General features: G+C 37.1%; 1 protein-coding gene and 1 long non-coding RNA gene across 3 annotated transcripts; one reads left to right on the top strand and one right to left on the bottom strand.

Annotated features, from left to right (window-relative positions):
• The first annotated feature begins 932 nt into the window (after window positions 1–932).
• Window positions 933–2,855, top strand: LOC311071414. Its single transcript, XR_014603828.1, has 4 exons — window positions 933–977; window positions 1,628–1,695; window positions 1,956–1,999; window positions 2,346–2,855. It is a non-coding gene; the product is annotated as an uncharacterized lncRNA (long non-coding RNA).
• A 3,567-nt stretch (window positions 2,856–6,422) lies between these two features.
• LOC311070640 (uncharacterized protein) lies at window positions 6,423–16,660 on the bottom strand. Of its 2 annotated transcripts, XM_084094633.1 has the most exons (19): window positions 15,622–16,660; window positions 14,581–14,982; window positions 14,157–14,274; window positions 13,773–13,865; window positions 13,435–13,645; window positions 12,946–13,115; window positions 12,752–12,850; window positions 12,153–12,385; window positions 11,886–12,064; window positions 11,705–11,798; window positions 11,203–11,547; window positions 10,872–10,989; window positions 10,705–10,795; window positions 10,484–10,601; window positions 10,096–10,212; window positions 9,327–9,518; window positions 8,944–9,096; window positions 7,606–7,802; window positions 6,423–7,410 (listed from the first exon to the last, which is right to left on the bottom strand). In XM_084094633.1, the coding sequence occupies exons 2-13, from the start codon at window positions 14,680–14,682 to the stop codon at window positions 10,707–10,709; spliced, it is 1,851 nt and encodes a 616-aa protein (XP_083950759.1). In that variant the 5' UTR covers window positions 14,683–14,982; window positions 15,622–16,660; the 3' UTR covers window positions 6,423–7,410; window positions 7,606–7,802; window positions 8,944–9,096; window positions 9,327–9,518; window positions 10,096–10,212; window positions 10,484–10,601; window positions 10,705–10,706. The 2 variants fall into 2 exon arrangements, with proteins under 2 accessions (XP_083950759.1, XP_083950760.1); XM_084094634.1 differs by lacking the exon at window positions 15,622–16,660 and having other exon boundaries at window positions 14,581–15,365.
• Window positions 16,661–18,090: the final 1,430 nt, after the last annotated feature.

Genomic DNA, 18,090 nt, shown 5'->3' with positions numbered 1-18,090 from the left:
AAAAAAAAAAAAAGTCAGGTATGTAAATAATGTTTGTCCGTCCTTCGGATGAGACGTTATACTGAGGTCCTGACTCTCTGTGGTCATTAAAAATCCCAGGGTGTCCTTCGAAAAAGTGGGGTGTAGGGGTGTAACCCCAGCATCCTGGCCAAATTTGCCCATTGGCCCCTGTCCATCATGGCCTCCTAATCATCCTCATATACTGATTGGCTTCATCACTGTCTCCTCTCCATCAGTAAGCTGGTGTGTGGTGAGCGTTCTGGCGCAATATGGCTGTCGTCGCATCATCCAAATGGATGCTGCACATTGGTGGTGGTTGAGGAGATCCCCCCCTTCAATGTAAAGCGCTTTGAGTACCCAGAAAAGCGCTATATAAATGTAATGAATTATTATTATTATTATTAGGGTAATTATTGGTGGTTCTGATAACTGTTACCATAGCTTGGTAACTATGAAACTCAATGAAACTCATTAGTCAAGCAGATTCTCTAATAAGTAAATTCATTACTTAAATAGAATTTAAAGGGGGCCTATTATGCTAATTTCCAGTTCTATATTTTTATTCTGATACTCCACTAGAGTAGCTTTGCATGATCCTAAAAAAAGTCCTTATTTATCTTGAACTGGTCCTTTATGCAGACCGTGTCTGAAACAGGTCATTTTAGATGGAGTATTCTAAAAGCCTACTATGATTACTATTTTCCAATGAGCCTGCATGTGATGTAAAATCTGGAGCCAAATTAAACGGTGTGTTTGCACACACATTAACTGGGAGGATGGTCTTTTCTCATATTTCAGGGGTGTCTAGACACACCAGGGACACATATTTATGTTGAAAAGACATTACAAAGTGCATTTTGTCTAATTATTGTAAATGTGTTTTTTTTTTTTTTTTGAGTGGATATATGACTGGACTGTAATCTTATATCCCACAGGGGGACCAAGGCATATGCCTGAAAGGAAAAGGCCACAAAAGAGTAAGTGCATGTAAAAGCAATGATTCATACTTTGCTAAACATTGCAACTTAACCCGTTAATTCGCTTTAGTTCAATTGCTTATTTTTTTTAACTACTACAACAGACAATTTCCGGTAGTCACAATTTTATTTATTTAATGAATTATTTAGCAAACGCTTTTATCCAAAGTTACTTACAAATAAATACAATATGTACAATACAAGCAGTCAAATCAACAACAGGGCAACAATACTGTATGTAAATGTCGTGACCAGTCCAGCTAGTCCAGCGTAGCACACGTAACCATGATTATTCATAATAGATATAGAATAGGAATGATTAGTATTATTGATATTATTACAATTGACATGCTATAAAATCCAACAGGCTTAATTAGTCAAATTTGACCAAAATGCATTGCCAAGTAGTAGAAGTAGCAGCAGTGTTCTTAGTTGTGAGCTGTGGCTTAGCAGTAGTATGGTTATTCAAGCAAGCATACCACATTGGAACCGAGAGTAATTTGGTTCCATGATACATATTTTGATTAGTGATAAACATCACTTGTCATCCTTGCAAGTCTGGTCACTACTTAAGTCTTCATAGTTGTGTTTATTTTGTTTCTAATCTAACAATCTAAGAAATATTTGAAATGTGTTTTTGATGTTCACAGATTGCTCCTACCACACTCGCCTAGAGGCTTTCCCCATCAGGAGTGTATTAAGAGAAAGAGTGAGAAAGGTTAGACAGTCATAAAGGAACTGCAGAGTGTAGGCAGTATGCAGAGTGTAATATAGGATTTAGAAACTTCCGTGTGTTTTGGCAAATACATATTATACATACCATAATTGTTAGGTAGATACTTTTTATGTGTTCAGTCTTTTTGAATTACAGTTTATGAAGGAGTGTCTTCTGAAAATCAATGAAACTCAATGCCTATAATCAGACATAATAGCCTTATGCTAAGAATGGATTTTATTTTTTGTATTTTCTTACATTAGGGCAAAGCAGAAATGCTGGTTGACTGGGAGCCCTGTCCAGTATGGTATGTATTATTCTGTTCTTCTGCTTAATGAATTAATGCATTCATTATTTATTTACTTAAACTTTTTTTTTGCTACAATTTTTTTGATTAATCTGTTCTGTTTCAGATTAAACAAGCCTTTTAAACAAGTTTAAAGCACACATCATTACCGAACATGTCTTTTATAAGTATAACAGTTTCATTTTCCATCTATGAAGGACCACCACCATTACTGGATGCATGAAGGTGGTGGTTCTTCATAGATGGAAAATGAAACTTATACTTATAAAAGACATGTTCGGTAATGTTTTAAGTTTATTGGAAACCCCAACCAGTAACAGAAAAAAAAATTCCCTTCTGTTTTTAGTGGTGAGCAGTGGGCCCATTCCTGGCAGCCAAAGGATTCACTCCAAAATAATGAAAATAAATAAAATGTATATTTAGAACTCCATTTTGGTTTCAGCCTATTTATTAAATTGTTTCTGTGCTGCATTTGAAGTCATATCTCATCTTTCTGTAGTAGTGAAAAGGGGAACATCTCCAAGAATATGACCTGGAGTTTAATCTCGAAAGGGAATGTACTAGAAATGTACTTAATCCAACTGAATTTTCTTCTTCAGATGTTATTCAAAAGCATGTTTCATATTTCATGATTATAAATTGCACTGTTATTTTATTACAGTTGACGTGTAATTTGATTTCATGTTCTGTTTTCTGTGCTTTTCAAGTTCACTTAACCTCACAGTCCACTGTTAAGAAATACAACCTTATGGCTTGTTTGACATGAAGCTAAAATATGAAGTTCAACAAATAAGACTGTCCTTCTTTATACTCGCACATTATATCATATCTTTTACATTGTCTCTCTCACTCTCTTCTACTCCAAACTCATCAGCTGACTGGGTGTTTTATGTCTTAAACCAAATGTATTTTCTTCTCAACCCTCTTGAGCCAATCTTGTCATACAGTAGGTCCCTCCACTGTGGTCATCAGGAGAAGAGCTCCACATTCATCCAGATCTCAGCATTGCTACTCACCCCTTCACCACCACCAGTGTCGGCTCCATGTAGGGGATATCCCTTTTTCATATCATGCATTTCTCTTAAAAGAGTGATGTCTTGATGTGGTCCAATTGCCAAAGACTATATAGTTTCAATTTGTTATGCACCTTGTCAATAAATTTGTTTGATCATTCTTTAAGCCTCTAGTGAGTAATTAAGCAATAAATAAGCATTTGGAATATTTTCACTTGTATTTTTGTGAAAGAACACAAATACACTACAATAACACTTGCAAAAGATAATAATTTTTGTTTTTACTTTTCCATGCATGAATTTAATTCAAAACAATATGAGGATGAAGTGGTTGAGACAAAAGAAACAGACTACATTGAGCATATTTATATGTGATGAAGTGGATTCTTTTTTAATTAAAATTTAGCTTAGCATATATAATTTAATCAGAGCTCTCAAGTTTTTATAAAAAAAATTGGAGTGAGGTTACATTTGTTAGGGGAGGAGCCACTCACATATTTGAAACAGTGGCCCCAAGTTTTTGCTTGCAGTTCAATTGTATCTATTCTTGACCAGCACAAACAAACTATAGCAATTGGTAAATCTGATAAACAGACTGATTCATCCAAATAAAATATATGATTTTATCTTCTAGAACTGAACAGTGTTTTTCACACATTTTGGAATTCTTTACTGTAATATTAGGATATTGTTTGTATACTTATTGCATCTAATGCTGACATATTTATAAGTGGCAGTTTATTACATTCATCAGTTGGTAAAACATTTGCAGGCCATAAATAAATAAACAATGTTAAATACAAATTTTTTTTTTTTTAGTCGCTCTTTGAAGGGTAGCATAACTCCCGCCGACAATCTTGAATTCATGTCTACTGTAGCCTAGCTAAAACCACAGATTTGAAGTCTTGGCGATTTTTTTTTTTTTTTAATCCTAATCATATAGCCTATAAATATAGCCTAATGTATGTTTCGGCTGTATAATGTATGTTTCTTAATATAGAATAGTAAAGACACATTTTTATAACATTATTCCTGGTTGGGAAACCAGAAGAACTACAAGTATGGTGACTGATATGTACACTTTGTAAGATCAATGGCACGTCTCTCGTGGGAATTGTAGTTTATACAGTTTTTTCCCAACTGCTTACACACAAAATCTTTTTTATGTCACACGATTTTTTGAAACCTCTCACTCAAAGTGCAAAACTTCACACCACATCTCCAAAAACAATAAACTATTTCTCAGCCTTTGACTAATAGCATAAAACACTTTTTTCAAAACACTAGGCTACACACAATTTTGTGTGTGCAGTTTTGGGAAAGTTTTGAAAAAAGGTGACATAGTTTTAAAAAATGTGTGCAAGCAGTTGGAAAAAAAAAGTAAATAGTGTACATTGGAGACAGCCCTGATGGTTGTTCTACAACTACAATAACAGTCAAATATACTCAATGACCTGATAGCCTCGTGATTTTTTTTTCATCTTGATCATTTAAATATAGTATAATGTATGTTTCAACTGTAGGAGATTGTTGATATATACACTCACCTAAAGGATTATTAGGAACACCATACTAATACTGTGTTTGACCCCCTTTCGCCTTCAGAACTGCCTTAATTCTACGTGGCATTAATTCAACAAGGTGCTGAAAGCATTCTTTAGAAATATTGGCCCATATTGATAGGATAGCATCTTGCAGTTGATGGAGATTTGTGGGATGCACATCCAGGGCACGAAGCTCCCGTTCCACCACATCCCAAAGATGCTCTATTGGGTTGAGATCTGGTGACTGTGGGGGCCATTTTAGTACAGTGAACTCATTTTCATCTTCAAGAAACCAATTTGAAATGATTCGAGGTTTGTGACATGGTGCATTATCCTGCTGGAAGTAGCCATCAGAGGATGGGTACATGGTGGTCATAAAGGGATGGACATGGTCAGAAACAATGCTCAGGTAGGCCGTGGCATTTAAACGATGCCCAATTGGCACTAAGGGGCCTAAAGTGTGCCAAGAAAACATCCCCCACACCATTACACCACCACCACCAGCCTGCACAGTGGTAACAAGGCATGATGGATCCATGTTCTCATTCTGTTTACGCCAAATTCTGACTCTACCATCTGAATGTCTCAACATTCTTTGTAAACCCTAGAAATGGCTGTGTGTGAAAATCCCAGTAACTGAGCAGATTGTGAAATACTCAGACCGGCCCGTCTGGCACCAACAACCATGCCACGCTCAAAATCGCTTAAATCACCTTTCTTTCCCATTCTGACATTCAGTTTGGAGTTCAGGAGATTGTCTTGAGCAGGCCCACACCCCTAAATGCATTGAAACAACTGCCATGTGATTGGTTGATTAGATAATTGAATTAATGAGAAATTGAACAGGTGTTCCTAATAATTCTTTAGGTGAGTGTATAGTAAAGCTACAATTTTATAACCCTAAAACTAACCCTACTCTGAAAACTGGAAGAACTTCAAGTATGGACGCTGATTTGTACGCTTAGTAACAAGTTCAATGGCACGTCTCTACAGGGGGGAGCGTGCATATCTTAAATGTGGGTTAAATGTGGTAAGAAAATGACTTGACTTAGAGTTTCATTTTGAGAAAAATCTTTGAAATTAGAAAAATATTGAGAGAACATAGGACTGTGGGAACATATGTTTGTGGGAACATAGAACCTAATTTTCTAAATTTTCAGTAAAAAAAAATTCACAGAAATGTGGGAACATAGGGCAGTGGGAACATAGGGCCGTGGTAACATAGAGCTGTGGGAACAGAGGGATGACCCCAACTAGGGAGCTGGCACAAATCTCATCTGAGAATGCTTGTCTCTTTGCCCTTTCCCTTTCTCCTCCCCCTCTCATCTTATCCGTTTCATCGATCTGTTGAAGGTTCTGATTGCCGTGTGATGAGTTTTGACTCTTTGTGTAGTGCTTTCTAAATTACATTGTGTAGGCAATGATAAATGGATAATGTGTGTAAAGTTTTGCAGTGAAAGTTTAACAAATCTGACTCATGTGTCAAAACTGGGGAGTAGTGTTTATAGTTTGGGGAAAAGGGTGTGCTTTTTGATAAACGGTGTTGCGTTTTTGAAATTTGAGTTCATATCCATAGTTATAGTGTTTCAGCAATCGGGAAAAACTGTAACATATACACCTAACAGATACACATTACTTATTATGATAGATCTGGTTTAATTACAAACAAGGTTGATTGTTTGAAAATAAGTAAAAAGACATGCATTAAAGTAATTAATTAATTAATAATGCTTGATGTTAAACAGAGTTTAAACTGTTAAACAGTTTATCTGTAAACAAGATTCCACAGTGTGATGTTTTTTATCAACTATAAAAATATAAAATATTGTTTTTCAATAAAGTATGAAAAAGTAAAAACAAAATATTCATCTTTGGAAATACTTTATTTCTTGTCTCTCACAACAATTCCAGTGAAAATACACCAAATGCATATTTGTCAAACAAGCCATAAGGCTGTATTTAAAAACATTGGACTGTGAGGTTAAGTTCACTTGCAAAAAGCTCCAGCAGAACAAAGAATTAAGTCATCTGTCAACTGTAATAATATACAATATAAATTATGATCGTAAAATAAAAAACGGTGTGTTTTTCTGTTACATACTATAATGCATCTTTGCAGTAATATAAAGTTACACAACAGTTATATACACCCAATCAAGTAGTAATCCATAGGCAGCCTCCTCTGGGGAAAAAAAAAAAATGACATAGAATGACACAGACACTGCTGCTGCACCGCAGAATAAGTGAATTTTGAGAAATGCAATCAAGAATGAGTTTTTACATTAAGGCCTAAATGTGATGATAGAGGAACTGTCATGAGGTCACCAAAGTCATCATGTGCTTACAAGATTTCATGGCAATCTGCCCAATTAGACAATATTCAATTTTACATTCTGGTCTAATGATTGTGCTACAGGGAATGTCATAAGGTCAACATGACATGATTCATTGCTCAGCAAATTACAGAAATCGGTTCATAACATTTGTTGTATGCAAGTCAAAAGTTTGGCCTAACGTTGGTGCAAAAGGAAAGGTCACAGGGTCACCACAATTAAGGGGAGTCTCTCTTAAAAGAGTATACACTACCCTGATATCATATGAGCCCAGTAATTACATCTGGTAATATCATACATGCAAAGTTTACATTTTTGGATAAGATTGGTGCACCTATACTGAGAGGTTTGTGCATTTTCAATGAACTGTGCAATGTGCTAACTAAATTGCTTGGAAAATCTAAAGACACAGTTTGAATTTTTAACAAGATTTTGATGTGGTTAATCAATCAGCATACTAATAATACACAGATATAGGGCAAGTCCATTTCCTTCAACATAGTCCTTCGTGCAGCTTCCATCTGGGGAAATACAGAAAAACAAAAAAGCAAGAATTAGGATAAGAGAGTGAATTTCAGCTGTTTTAGAATAAGTAAGGTGTGTAAAGCATTAATAAAATACACAAATAAATTATTAAGAATAACAGTAACAGGGGGTTATTCCAAAAAACAAACAAACAAACAAACAAACATACATAATATTAATAAATGAATGACCTAAATTGTGTTTTCCTCTTCATCCTCACTGGTGTCTGGACTACTGAGGCCACTTTGATCTTCCTCTTCAACATGTAGAAGAACAGAGGCCTCAGGACCTAAGGCAGTCTTGTACTGTTGGAGGACCACTTGGAACCTTTCTGACACCTCTGACAGTCTTCTTCTCAAGAGACAGCAAAGTCCCTCATTTCCCTGGTCTACGTCTCAAAATACAAACGAGATTACATTAAAGACAAACTATATTAAAGGTTGTATCAGTGATTTCAGGCCCAAACATAAATGATCACATTCATCTAATCTTTCCTAACGATCCGCTAGCTGGCCGCCCCATAAGCATGCAGTAAAAAAAACCGTGTCTCTGTCGGCAGCCTAGGCTCTGAGATCTGCACACAAAAACAGTTGCGCTCACCACCACTCAAAACCAAAACAAATAGTGTTCCAACCAATCACCGACAGGGGTGGGTGTTGTGAGTTTCGCGTGCAGCCGTCATAGGCAGCCGTGCACGAGCGCAAAACCTCACAACACCCGCCGTGATTGGTTGGAACACTATTTGTTTTGGTTTTGAGTGGTGGTGAGCGCAACTGTTTTTGTGTGCAGATCTGAGCCTAGGCTGCCTACAGAGACACGTTTTTTTGACGGCTTGCTTATGGGGCGGCCAGCTAGCGGATCATTAGGAAAGATTAGATGAATGTGATCATTTATGTTTGGGCCAAATAACTTAAATGGAGTAAAAAGATATCACCAATTCATATCTACATAGCAGGATGATTGCCATTTTTATGTGTATCGCTGACATGGGACCAGGCAAGCTTCTGTATAAAACAACTTAAGGCAACATGGCTCACTGAGGTGACTTTACTGTATGTAGGGAGGCCCAAAGCAGCATATATATGTCTGATAGCTGTTTTAAGTTAACAGTTTTCTTCTTCACTACAGTTGTGCTGAAGTAACATATTTTGTTACTTGCTGACCAGCAAGGTTTTCGATGTTGACTGGAGGATATAATAATAAGATTAATCTTGATGTTATGCTAACCCCATGTAACACACCAGGACACAAATTCCAATGTTCAAATTCTTTTGTTCATTTCCGCTTTCCAGTAACAGACATAGTACAACAAATCTGCACATCTTTCAAGCAAATGTGAATCTTTATAGCCTTACTGACTTGTTACCATAGCTACAGTAACAACTTTAATCCCCATTTTATGTATATCCCAAAGGACCACGGCAAAGAGAGCCATAACCGTTCTACTCCATCCAAGTTCTGTGACTGATGTGTTTTTTTGTACGTTTTTTTTAAACACATTAGATGGACAGGGTTTTAATTAAACTTACCCTCCTCAGCCAACTTGTTCTTGAGAACCATTGCCAGGCTCTGCAACCACGTGCAGTGTTGTGCCATCTCCAACACCAAAACGCTTCTTTCCTCATGCAGTCGCCTTGTTAACATCACTTGGTCGTGCACTCGTTTCTTGATTGAAATGTTTGCTAAGAATCAATAACAGTTATATGTACACATGAGACAATCTTGCATAATCACTACAAACATTGACTTTTTTTTTATCAAATTGATACATAAGAAAACTGAAAATACACCATTAAACTAAATTAATATTACAACACTCAATATGTAACATGCATGCCTTAGTTCAGTATGCTCTATAAAGCAGAACTGTAAATACGGTAAATTCCTGTGAAGCATCTAAAAACAGACATACCACTGCCATGAACCTCCCACGGCCATATTTGAGACACAGTGCTCTCTCCAGTTAGGGAATGCTCCACCACAGCTACGTCAATGGTTGTTGCCGATTCTAGTACAAGATCATTGTATTTCTGTATCTCCTGAAGAAGGAGTTTTTTGTCTTCTGCCAGCTTCCTTCGAAGGCGATGGCGAAACTTGCTGCTGTCTAGAAAGACATAAAGTACAGAGGCAGAGGTTTTTGACTCTTCAACAAGAAAAAAATTATAGCACCAAAAAATTGAAAAGCAAAGCTGCAGTTATTGAAGTATGTGAAAATTATAATGTAGACTGACATGGGAAACTAATTGTCCAGTGTGTAACATTTTGGGGGGAATCTAACTAACACACACACTTTTCATGATTGCCTGAAAATAATAATTGTGCATTAATTAATTAAGAATGGGCAGTTTTAAATACGTTCCCCTTCCACGGAGGCCGCTATGTTGCACCTCCATGTTCCTACAGTAGCCCACAACGGACAAACAAACACTGGGTTTGGGATAGTACCTCTCACATTTTCTCGTCGGCTACCGTAGCTTGGAAAGATAGAGGTGAGGTAAGCTGGTTGCAATCGTCAAACCTCACTGATAGATACCACTAAATCCTACAGACTGGTCATTTAAAGAACAGAATTCAATGATTGAGCTGAACTGTGCTACTACATTATTTGCTAATTCCATGTTGGTGGAATAGGATGCATACATAGCCTGAATTTTTCAACCTATTATATTATATAGTTATACCATTCTGACGGTAGAGGGTTCGCTTCCGGTGCCTCACACTAAGGTAAAGCCCCTCAATTGATTGCTGAAGTCCTCTGTGTGTGGTGCCTTGACTGGCACAAGATGTATCAAGTGTCTCTGTAGAAGATATAGTGAAAGCAAATTCACTGTTAAAACACAGAACCGTTTCTCTGCTTGAATTTCATGTAAAACCTTTTAATCCAACTTATTTAAACTTTGTATGTGCACTTCCTGCAGGGAACTGGAATATACTAATAAACCTGACATAAATGTGGCATCACATTAGATGAAGATCCGCCTACTATTTTTTGCTGCTCTTTAATATCAAACATAAAATTTAGATTGTAGAAAGGGATATTTGTTGTTTCTTTTATCTGGTCATGCTTACCACCAGCTGCCCATTCTTTTACATCAGATAGCCACTGTGACACCACTTCATCTGTGCAATCTAGCTCTGTTTTTAGGTCAGCTAGCCTTGCAGTCTCATCCTTGAGTCTCTGACAAGTCTGATGAACAGTTATACAATAATAAGGATTAAAACTTTGTATGATTAACAACAGGCCAAGTAAACACAACAAAAGGACACAAAACAATTAATAGGAGACTTACCTTCACATATCTTGTGGAAAGTCCCTGATGTAAAGAGAGATTTTTTTCTCGTTCCACCCCATTGCATGCAAAGTAAGCATGTCCACCCGTGCTGTTGAAAGCAAATAATGAGGTTATGATGATCAATCTAAAAAAATTTATACACGAATATTGCAAACTCCGATCACCTGCTTTGGACATATATTTGGTCGTCAGGGCACAACGTGAGAGGTAGCTGTTCACTTGCTCCACCTCCTCACCAGCGGTTGTCCCTGCTCCTTCCTGGTTCCTGCCACTCCAGTTAATCTGTTAGTAAAGGGTGGAAGAAATTCAATTTTATTTTATTTATATAGCCCAATATTACAAACCACAATTTTCATCAAAGGGCATTACATTCCATGCAAGAAATGGTTATGCAAAAAGACAAGATAATATAGTGTAGCTTAACTTATATTTCATATTATTAATGTGCTTGTAAATATTACAAATGTACATATGATGCCAAAATATTATACACACCTCACACTTAGTAGCATGTGCTCGAGCATGCATTACACTGAGAAAGGGTTTCATAGTGGTCAGCTCCTGAAGAGCAGGAAGGACACTAGCTACTTTCTCCAGGTATGGCCAGTATTTGCATGCCACGTCCATTGCGAAGAATTGTGCCTTGGCTGGCATGAGCTCCCTTTGAAGGTACAGAGGGTAGGCAAATATCTCCCCCCTGTACATATTAAGGGCTTTCAAAAGGAACCCATGGCGACACACAGCAACCTCCATCCCCTCTTCATCCAATTTTGAAGCCCTCCTTGAAGTTTCCCTCGCTGCTGTCCACTGGGAGTCCCCACATGTGCCTCTTCCCTGTGTCTATGACACACAAAACAAACACGACAAATCAAATAAAAGCAATGGCGTCATTCAATATATGGCATTTATTCTCTCAATTTGATTTTGTAATTGGTAGGCAGGAGTAATTGAAGTGGGGGTCACGTTTATTATTGTAACAACTATTTTGTCAACTTGCATTTTTCACTGCTTTCTGTATGGTGTCGACAAATCTAGACACCGCGCTGTCTTCAGCCACAAAGAGCCCCTCAAAAAAGCCAGGATCATCAGAGCTGAGGAAGAAAGAAAAATAGAAAATCCGTTCATGAAATATATGAAGTAAGAAAATAAATTAATAAAAAGACTGGAAGAAAGATCACCTTCCGTTTCGGCGAAAGCGATATAGCTTTCTGTTTCCATCTGCTGAAACAGCCAACATTTCTGGTGTGCAGGCTGGGCAGGTGAAAGGAGCACTACAGCAGAGCTGGTCTTCCTCAAATGATGCATACGAAAGCTCTAAGAAGCTGCGCTGCAGTGCATCGCCGTTGATAGGTCCAGACTGGAAAATATATAGAATGAAATAGTATTTTGATATTGTCTGCTTATGGAATTTTTTTTAATAAAATGGTAATAACATTTACACTTACTCTTCCTCCACACTTAGTGCGATGTTCCAGCAGCTTTGCGAAGGCTTGTCTGGAGAATCCCGGAGAGATGATCTTGAGTTCCTGAAAGGAGCTCAAGAGGTCCAGTGTATAAAGTGTGGAATTGGTGATGGAGGCTGGCCAATATCCACTTCTTAGGAGGTCTTTAAAGTCAGGGGTCCACTGCTGCTGGCATGTTTGACATTCATACAGTGGCTGATGCAAGTCAAAACGCCCTTGGAACAAAAAAAATAATTAAAAATATAATACACATTTACCACATACTTAATTTTACAACACTTAGTTCATTATGCACATTGTGAATGGTTGAGAGACATTGCACAAGATCCTATAATCCCACATTTATATTTTCAAATTCACTAAATTCCACACTGCTGTGTTGATTGGACATCATGCTGGAAAGATGCTAATAATTTTTTTCTTTGCGGAGGACAATAACAGGTCTTTGTTTCAGTTAATAACATTACCATGTGCTATTCCATATGTTCTGTCACTTCTGCAATTGTCACTTCTGCAATGCCACAGCACACTAGTGTGAAAAACATCAAATCTACTATATATATATATATTTATTTTTTTACCATTGATGGTAATTAAAATCACTGGTTTGCCTGGTAACACAGTGAAGTTTGTGCCTCCACAGGAGCAGTCTGGCACCTTCACAGTTGGCAAAATGCAAGCTGGCAAAAAGAAGGAAAACCAATAATTTAGATTATCTGTAACTGTCTGCAGACACACATTGAACAGCAAAATTAAAGCTTTCGTGAGAACGTACCTTGCTCATGGGTGCAATATCCATCCTCCCCTTTAATGATGCATGTGGTCGGAGGAATGGCTTCAAAAAAAACACGAATCACGCATTCCCTGTTGTGGAGTGGATGTTTTTTGTGATGCAATACATCACAGTCCCCACAGAACCACTCCTCAGGAAGACACTCCCTGCACCTAAGGAGAAAATAAAACAATATTATAATATAATACATTATTTCAGGTGAATAACTCATATAAAGTACTGTACACTCTATTTAAGCTATTTCACTTTTACTAGGTTCGATTTTATTGTATAGGATTGCATAGTGCCTCAGTGTTTAGCACTGTCACCTCACAACAAGAAGGTCCTAGATTTACTTTTCTCATTAATGTGTTTTTCATCTGGGTATCTAAGTCTTCTCCCATCCCAAAAGACATGTATCTTAGCCTATAAAGCAGGGCACTCAGCAAACCCACCCTGGGTAATTGAAGTTTGGTATTAATGAAAACCAACCTAATAACAGCAGGCTCGTTGCAAAGGTAACACAGGGGATGACCAAAAGCCTCTTTTGAAATAAGGCATTTTAGGTGGTATGGTCTCGCTTCTTTCCAGCGCTCTGAGGCTTTCTGCTGCCGAAAAGACCATGATGATGCAGAGCTACTTTGAGGCTGAGCAGCAGAAGGACATGACGCCAAAATATCAGAGAGCCTCTCCATATTTTTTTCTGTAAAGAAAATCCAAAAATAAAGCGGTAAGGGATAATTTAGATAAGGAACAATTAAAAGTCAACTGATCAGTATTAGAACACTTTTTTTATACTGTACATGGATAAATTCATCACTGTGAATTACCAAATTCCTCTTGAGGATTTAGTTTTGTTGAGGTTGCAGTAAGTGGAACCTCCACACTGGATGACAGGGAGCACTCGACCGTGGGGTATGTGGCTGTAAAACAGCACATAGAAGAATAAGAACAAGTTAGGCTATCACACTCTATTCTTGTTCTTCTTTTCAAACTATATACTAAACAATTTATGAAATCAGACATATTTTTGTTAAGTACATGGTAGTGTCTTCTACAAAAGTGTCACTGAAAGGTTTATCTACTTTTTAATGTCTTTTTAGATATTTGAATATTTTAAACTCTCAATAAACAATTACAGTGTTCTAATTTGAGTTGGTCCAACATTATCATTGTAAATTCCTCCTACAAATGTCAAATAATTCAGATATAACCTGTAGCGGAGGCATGGCGTCGCCCTCCTCGCCTCCCCCTCGGCTTACCACGTCCTACAGATTCCCTTTTAGAGGTGTGTGGAGGGTCTCGTACACGTTTCCTCTCATCAGCTGCTCTCTGTGTATTGGAGTGAATATTTCTTGTAAGACTGATGTTGATACAAGTACGGTAACCAAAAGGCTTAAATGAGCCTTGGAATAGATTCTCCAAGTCTCTGTAACTCAGAGGGATGGAACTGCATATACTATTATTATTATTATATTCCCTTATTAACACATGTCACAGAGCATGGCAGGATGCATCATGCAATATACCTGTATTAAATCTTCTGCACTCATCATTCTTACATATTCCTCATCACGTTTTACTTTAATTTGTTATGTTTGTTGTTATAAAATGATTGAGGTGTACAAAAACTCTAACCTTGGCTTCAGCTAGAATGTGTTCATGTTTCAGCTCCAGAGCCATGCGTCTCCCCTCTTGGTAGTGGGGATCCTGTGAATCAAGTTTATGCTTGGTGGCCATTGCAAAGCAGTCAGATACAGACAGACAGTCAGATACAGACAGACAGACACAGTCAGATACAAACAGACAGACTGACAAAGATGGGTAAGACAGACAAGTAGACAAAGACAGACAGGGAGGAAAGAAAGAGCAATAGATAAAGACTGTGAGATAGATAAAGATTGAGGATGAAAGAGAGGATGTAACAGAGAGGATGTAAGATAGAAAATAATGAAGAGATAGAGGTTGGCTCTTAAAAGTGCCTTTGGGTTTTGAAAATCAGGTTCGGATAGGTTCGACAGGTGATATGTTTGACAGGATCTGCAGGGAGAACAACAGAAAATGTTAATTATGTAGTGTTATGTTGATATAAGATTTAAAAAGTGTACCCAAATATTGAGTGATTCCCATTTTCTTGTAAATGCTTAGGATAAATAAATACAGATTCACGTTGTTCCTATTTCCTGTGCTACTGTTAAAAGTCGCGTAACATTTTTTTTTAATGGCACGTAACATGTGTCTAGGGGTTCGCCATCCCAGATTTAAAGGCAGCGTTATGTGCAGTATAACGTTAGACCAAGTGATAATATTGTTATTACTAACACATTACAGTGACGTTGTGTGTGAACCACGATGATCGAGAGAAAATCACATCATCTAAATGTCCCCAATTACTATTCCCCCAAAAAATTCTCAATAAGCAGTTACACGTCCAAAATAAAATTAGGAGTATTTCCACATAAAAAAAACACATGTTGTGATATATATATCACAACATGTTTTTTTTTTTTTTTTTTAATGTGGAAATACTCATAATTTTATTTTGGATATATACATCTAGAACCTATATCTAGGCTTAGAACATGTTTTTTTATATAAACTCGTAATTTTATTCATTTTGGACGTGTAAATAATGCTTATGAATTCATCTTGCTTATTAGACTGTTGTAAGCGACTTACCGTGGTGGAATCGCGCTGGGCAATGGTTTCTCCGATGGTCGCACACAGTGACGTGTTGCACAAAATTGCGCCAAAATATCAATCATAATTAAAAAGTACAGTCTTAATATTTTATATCCGTGCTCAAACTTTTAAAGGGGTCAGCATAAATGTCCAAGTGAAGGAAAAACGAGTATGTAGCCATTACATTTAAGCACATATCACTTCCCAGAATGCATCCATCTCTTTGCCAAAGGATATGTCCATATAAAGTAATATAAACATGTCTGCAGTAGGCTATATAATTAATTTATTACAACTTCATAATCAGTATTGAGATGAAAGTTCTAGGCTATTCTTTTTTTCTTTTTCTTTTTTTTGGCGCAGAAAAAAAAGAAAAGAAAAGTAGGCTCACTATAAGCCATTGCAAATTGAAATACCATCGACAATTATAAAATATCCCACAATAAATTAAGGCATGTTTTAAGCCTACAGCAAATATGCAGTCCTGCAATTATGTCGTTTTAATGTAGTCCACAATAATATAAAAAAAGAGAGGAAAAATCGTGATATTACCGATTTAGAAAAGAGTTTCAGCAAGCTACCCTCAACGTCGGCTTATGGACGTGAGGGGGAAATTACCACAATATGTGATCGAAAATTATAAAATATCCCACCTAAATGAACCTTGGAATGTTTTAAGCATATAGAAAATATAGGCTACCGTCTTGTAATTATGCAATTTTAATGTAGCCCAAAATTATATAAAAAGAGAGGAAAAAGAGTTAGGGTTAGGAAAATAATCAAAGTTCAAAATTCAAAGATGAGGGATTCGCACTCAAATCTATCGGACGACCCTCTCCGTTGTCAAGTGACGAATAGGGGGTACCCTCAACGTCGGCTTTGGACGTGAGGGGGAAATGACCAAACGGCATGTGACGAATAGGGGTGAGACCATGTTGCAACGAAAGACGTGGTGCAGGCACGGAAAATACGTCCCTTTGAAATACATTAGATTGAAAGTCGTGCTGAGTGACACGAAAAAAGAAGGAAATTCGTGCTTATGGACACGAATCAATTCGTGTTGAGTAGCCTAGCGAATATAAAGCAATACAACAAGGATTAAAATCTCCTGATTAAATGTTGAGTAATGTAGCCCTTACAGTTTGCTAAAGGAATAGCCTAACATTTGAGAAAAAACAATAGTGTGCTCTCGAAAGAAAGACGTGGTGCATACGCCCCATAATCCCCTTTGAAATACATTAGATTGAAAGTCGTGCTGAGTGACACGAAAAAAGAAGGAAATTCGTGCCTCTGGACACGAATCAATTCGTGTTGAGTAGCCTACCGAATATAAAGCAATACAACAAGGATTAAAATCTCCTGATTAAACGTTGAGTAATGTAGCCCTTAAAGTTTGCAAAAGGAATAGTAACATTTGAGAAAAAACAATAGTGTGCTCTCGAAAGAAAGATGTGGTGCATACGCCCCATTGAAATACATTAGATTAGTCGTGCTGAGTGACACGAAAAAAAGAAGGAAATTCGTGCCTATGGACACGAATCAATTCGTGTTGAGTAGCCTACCGAATATAAAGCAATACAACAAGGATTAAAATCTCCTGATTAAATGTTGAGTAATATGTAGGCCTAGCCCTTAAAGTTTGCAAAAGGAATAGCCTAACATTTGAGAAAAAACAATAGTGTGCTCTCGAAAGAAAGACGTGGTGCAGGCACGAAAAATATGTCCCATTGAAATGCATTGAAAGTCGTGCTGAGTGACACGAAAAAAAGAAGGATATTTGTGCCCTTGGACACGAATAAATAGATTAATGTTGAGTAGTCTACCGAATATAAAGCAATAAAAACGAGGATTAAAATCTCTTGATTAAATATTGAGTAATGTAGCTCTTAAAGTTTGCAAAATGAATAACAATTGAGAAAAAACAATACTGTGCTCTCGAAAGAAAGACGTGGTGCAGGCACGAAAAATATGTCCCATTGAAATGCATTAGATTGAAAGTCGTGCTGAGTGACACGAAAAAATGGGGGAAATCGTGTCCACGAACACGAATCAATAGATTAAATTTCGTTACTATGTCACGAACTGCCGTGAGACTGGGTTGGTGTGTGTGTGTGTGTGTGTGTGTGTGTGAGAGAGACATGAGTTCACTGCTATGACCAGAAGATGGAGCTGTTACTGTAAACACAGATGATGGAGCTGTTACTGTAAAAACTACAGTATTTTTTTACAGTCTATGGTAAAAACACAGATGATCTCTCATTTCAGACACTTATAAAGAAATGGAAAGGAAAACTGTCAGCAATATGATGATAAAACTTTCCCTGCAGGATTAAACAACTGATAGTCCAGTTCCCCAACAGATAATCAATTCTGGTAAACCAAATGAACTTTAACATCAATTTAAACAATAAATTTGGACAGACAACAGGTTGATCTGCTTGACAAACATGTTTTAATGAAGCTGAG

This window comes from Abramis brama, assembly GCF_963993115.1.
Source record: "Abramis brama genome assembly, chromosome: 20".
NCBI classification, from domain to species: Eukaryota; Metazoa; Chordata; class Actinopteri; order Cypriniformes; family Leuciscidae; genus Abramis; species Abramis brama.
The sequence above is the reverse complement of the archived record's forward strand: the minus strand, read 5'-3'. Positions and strand labels throughout refer to the sequence as shown.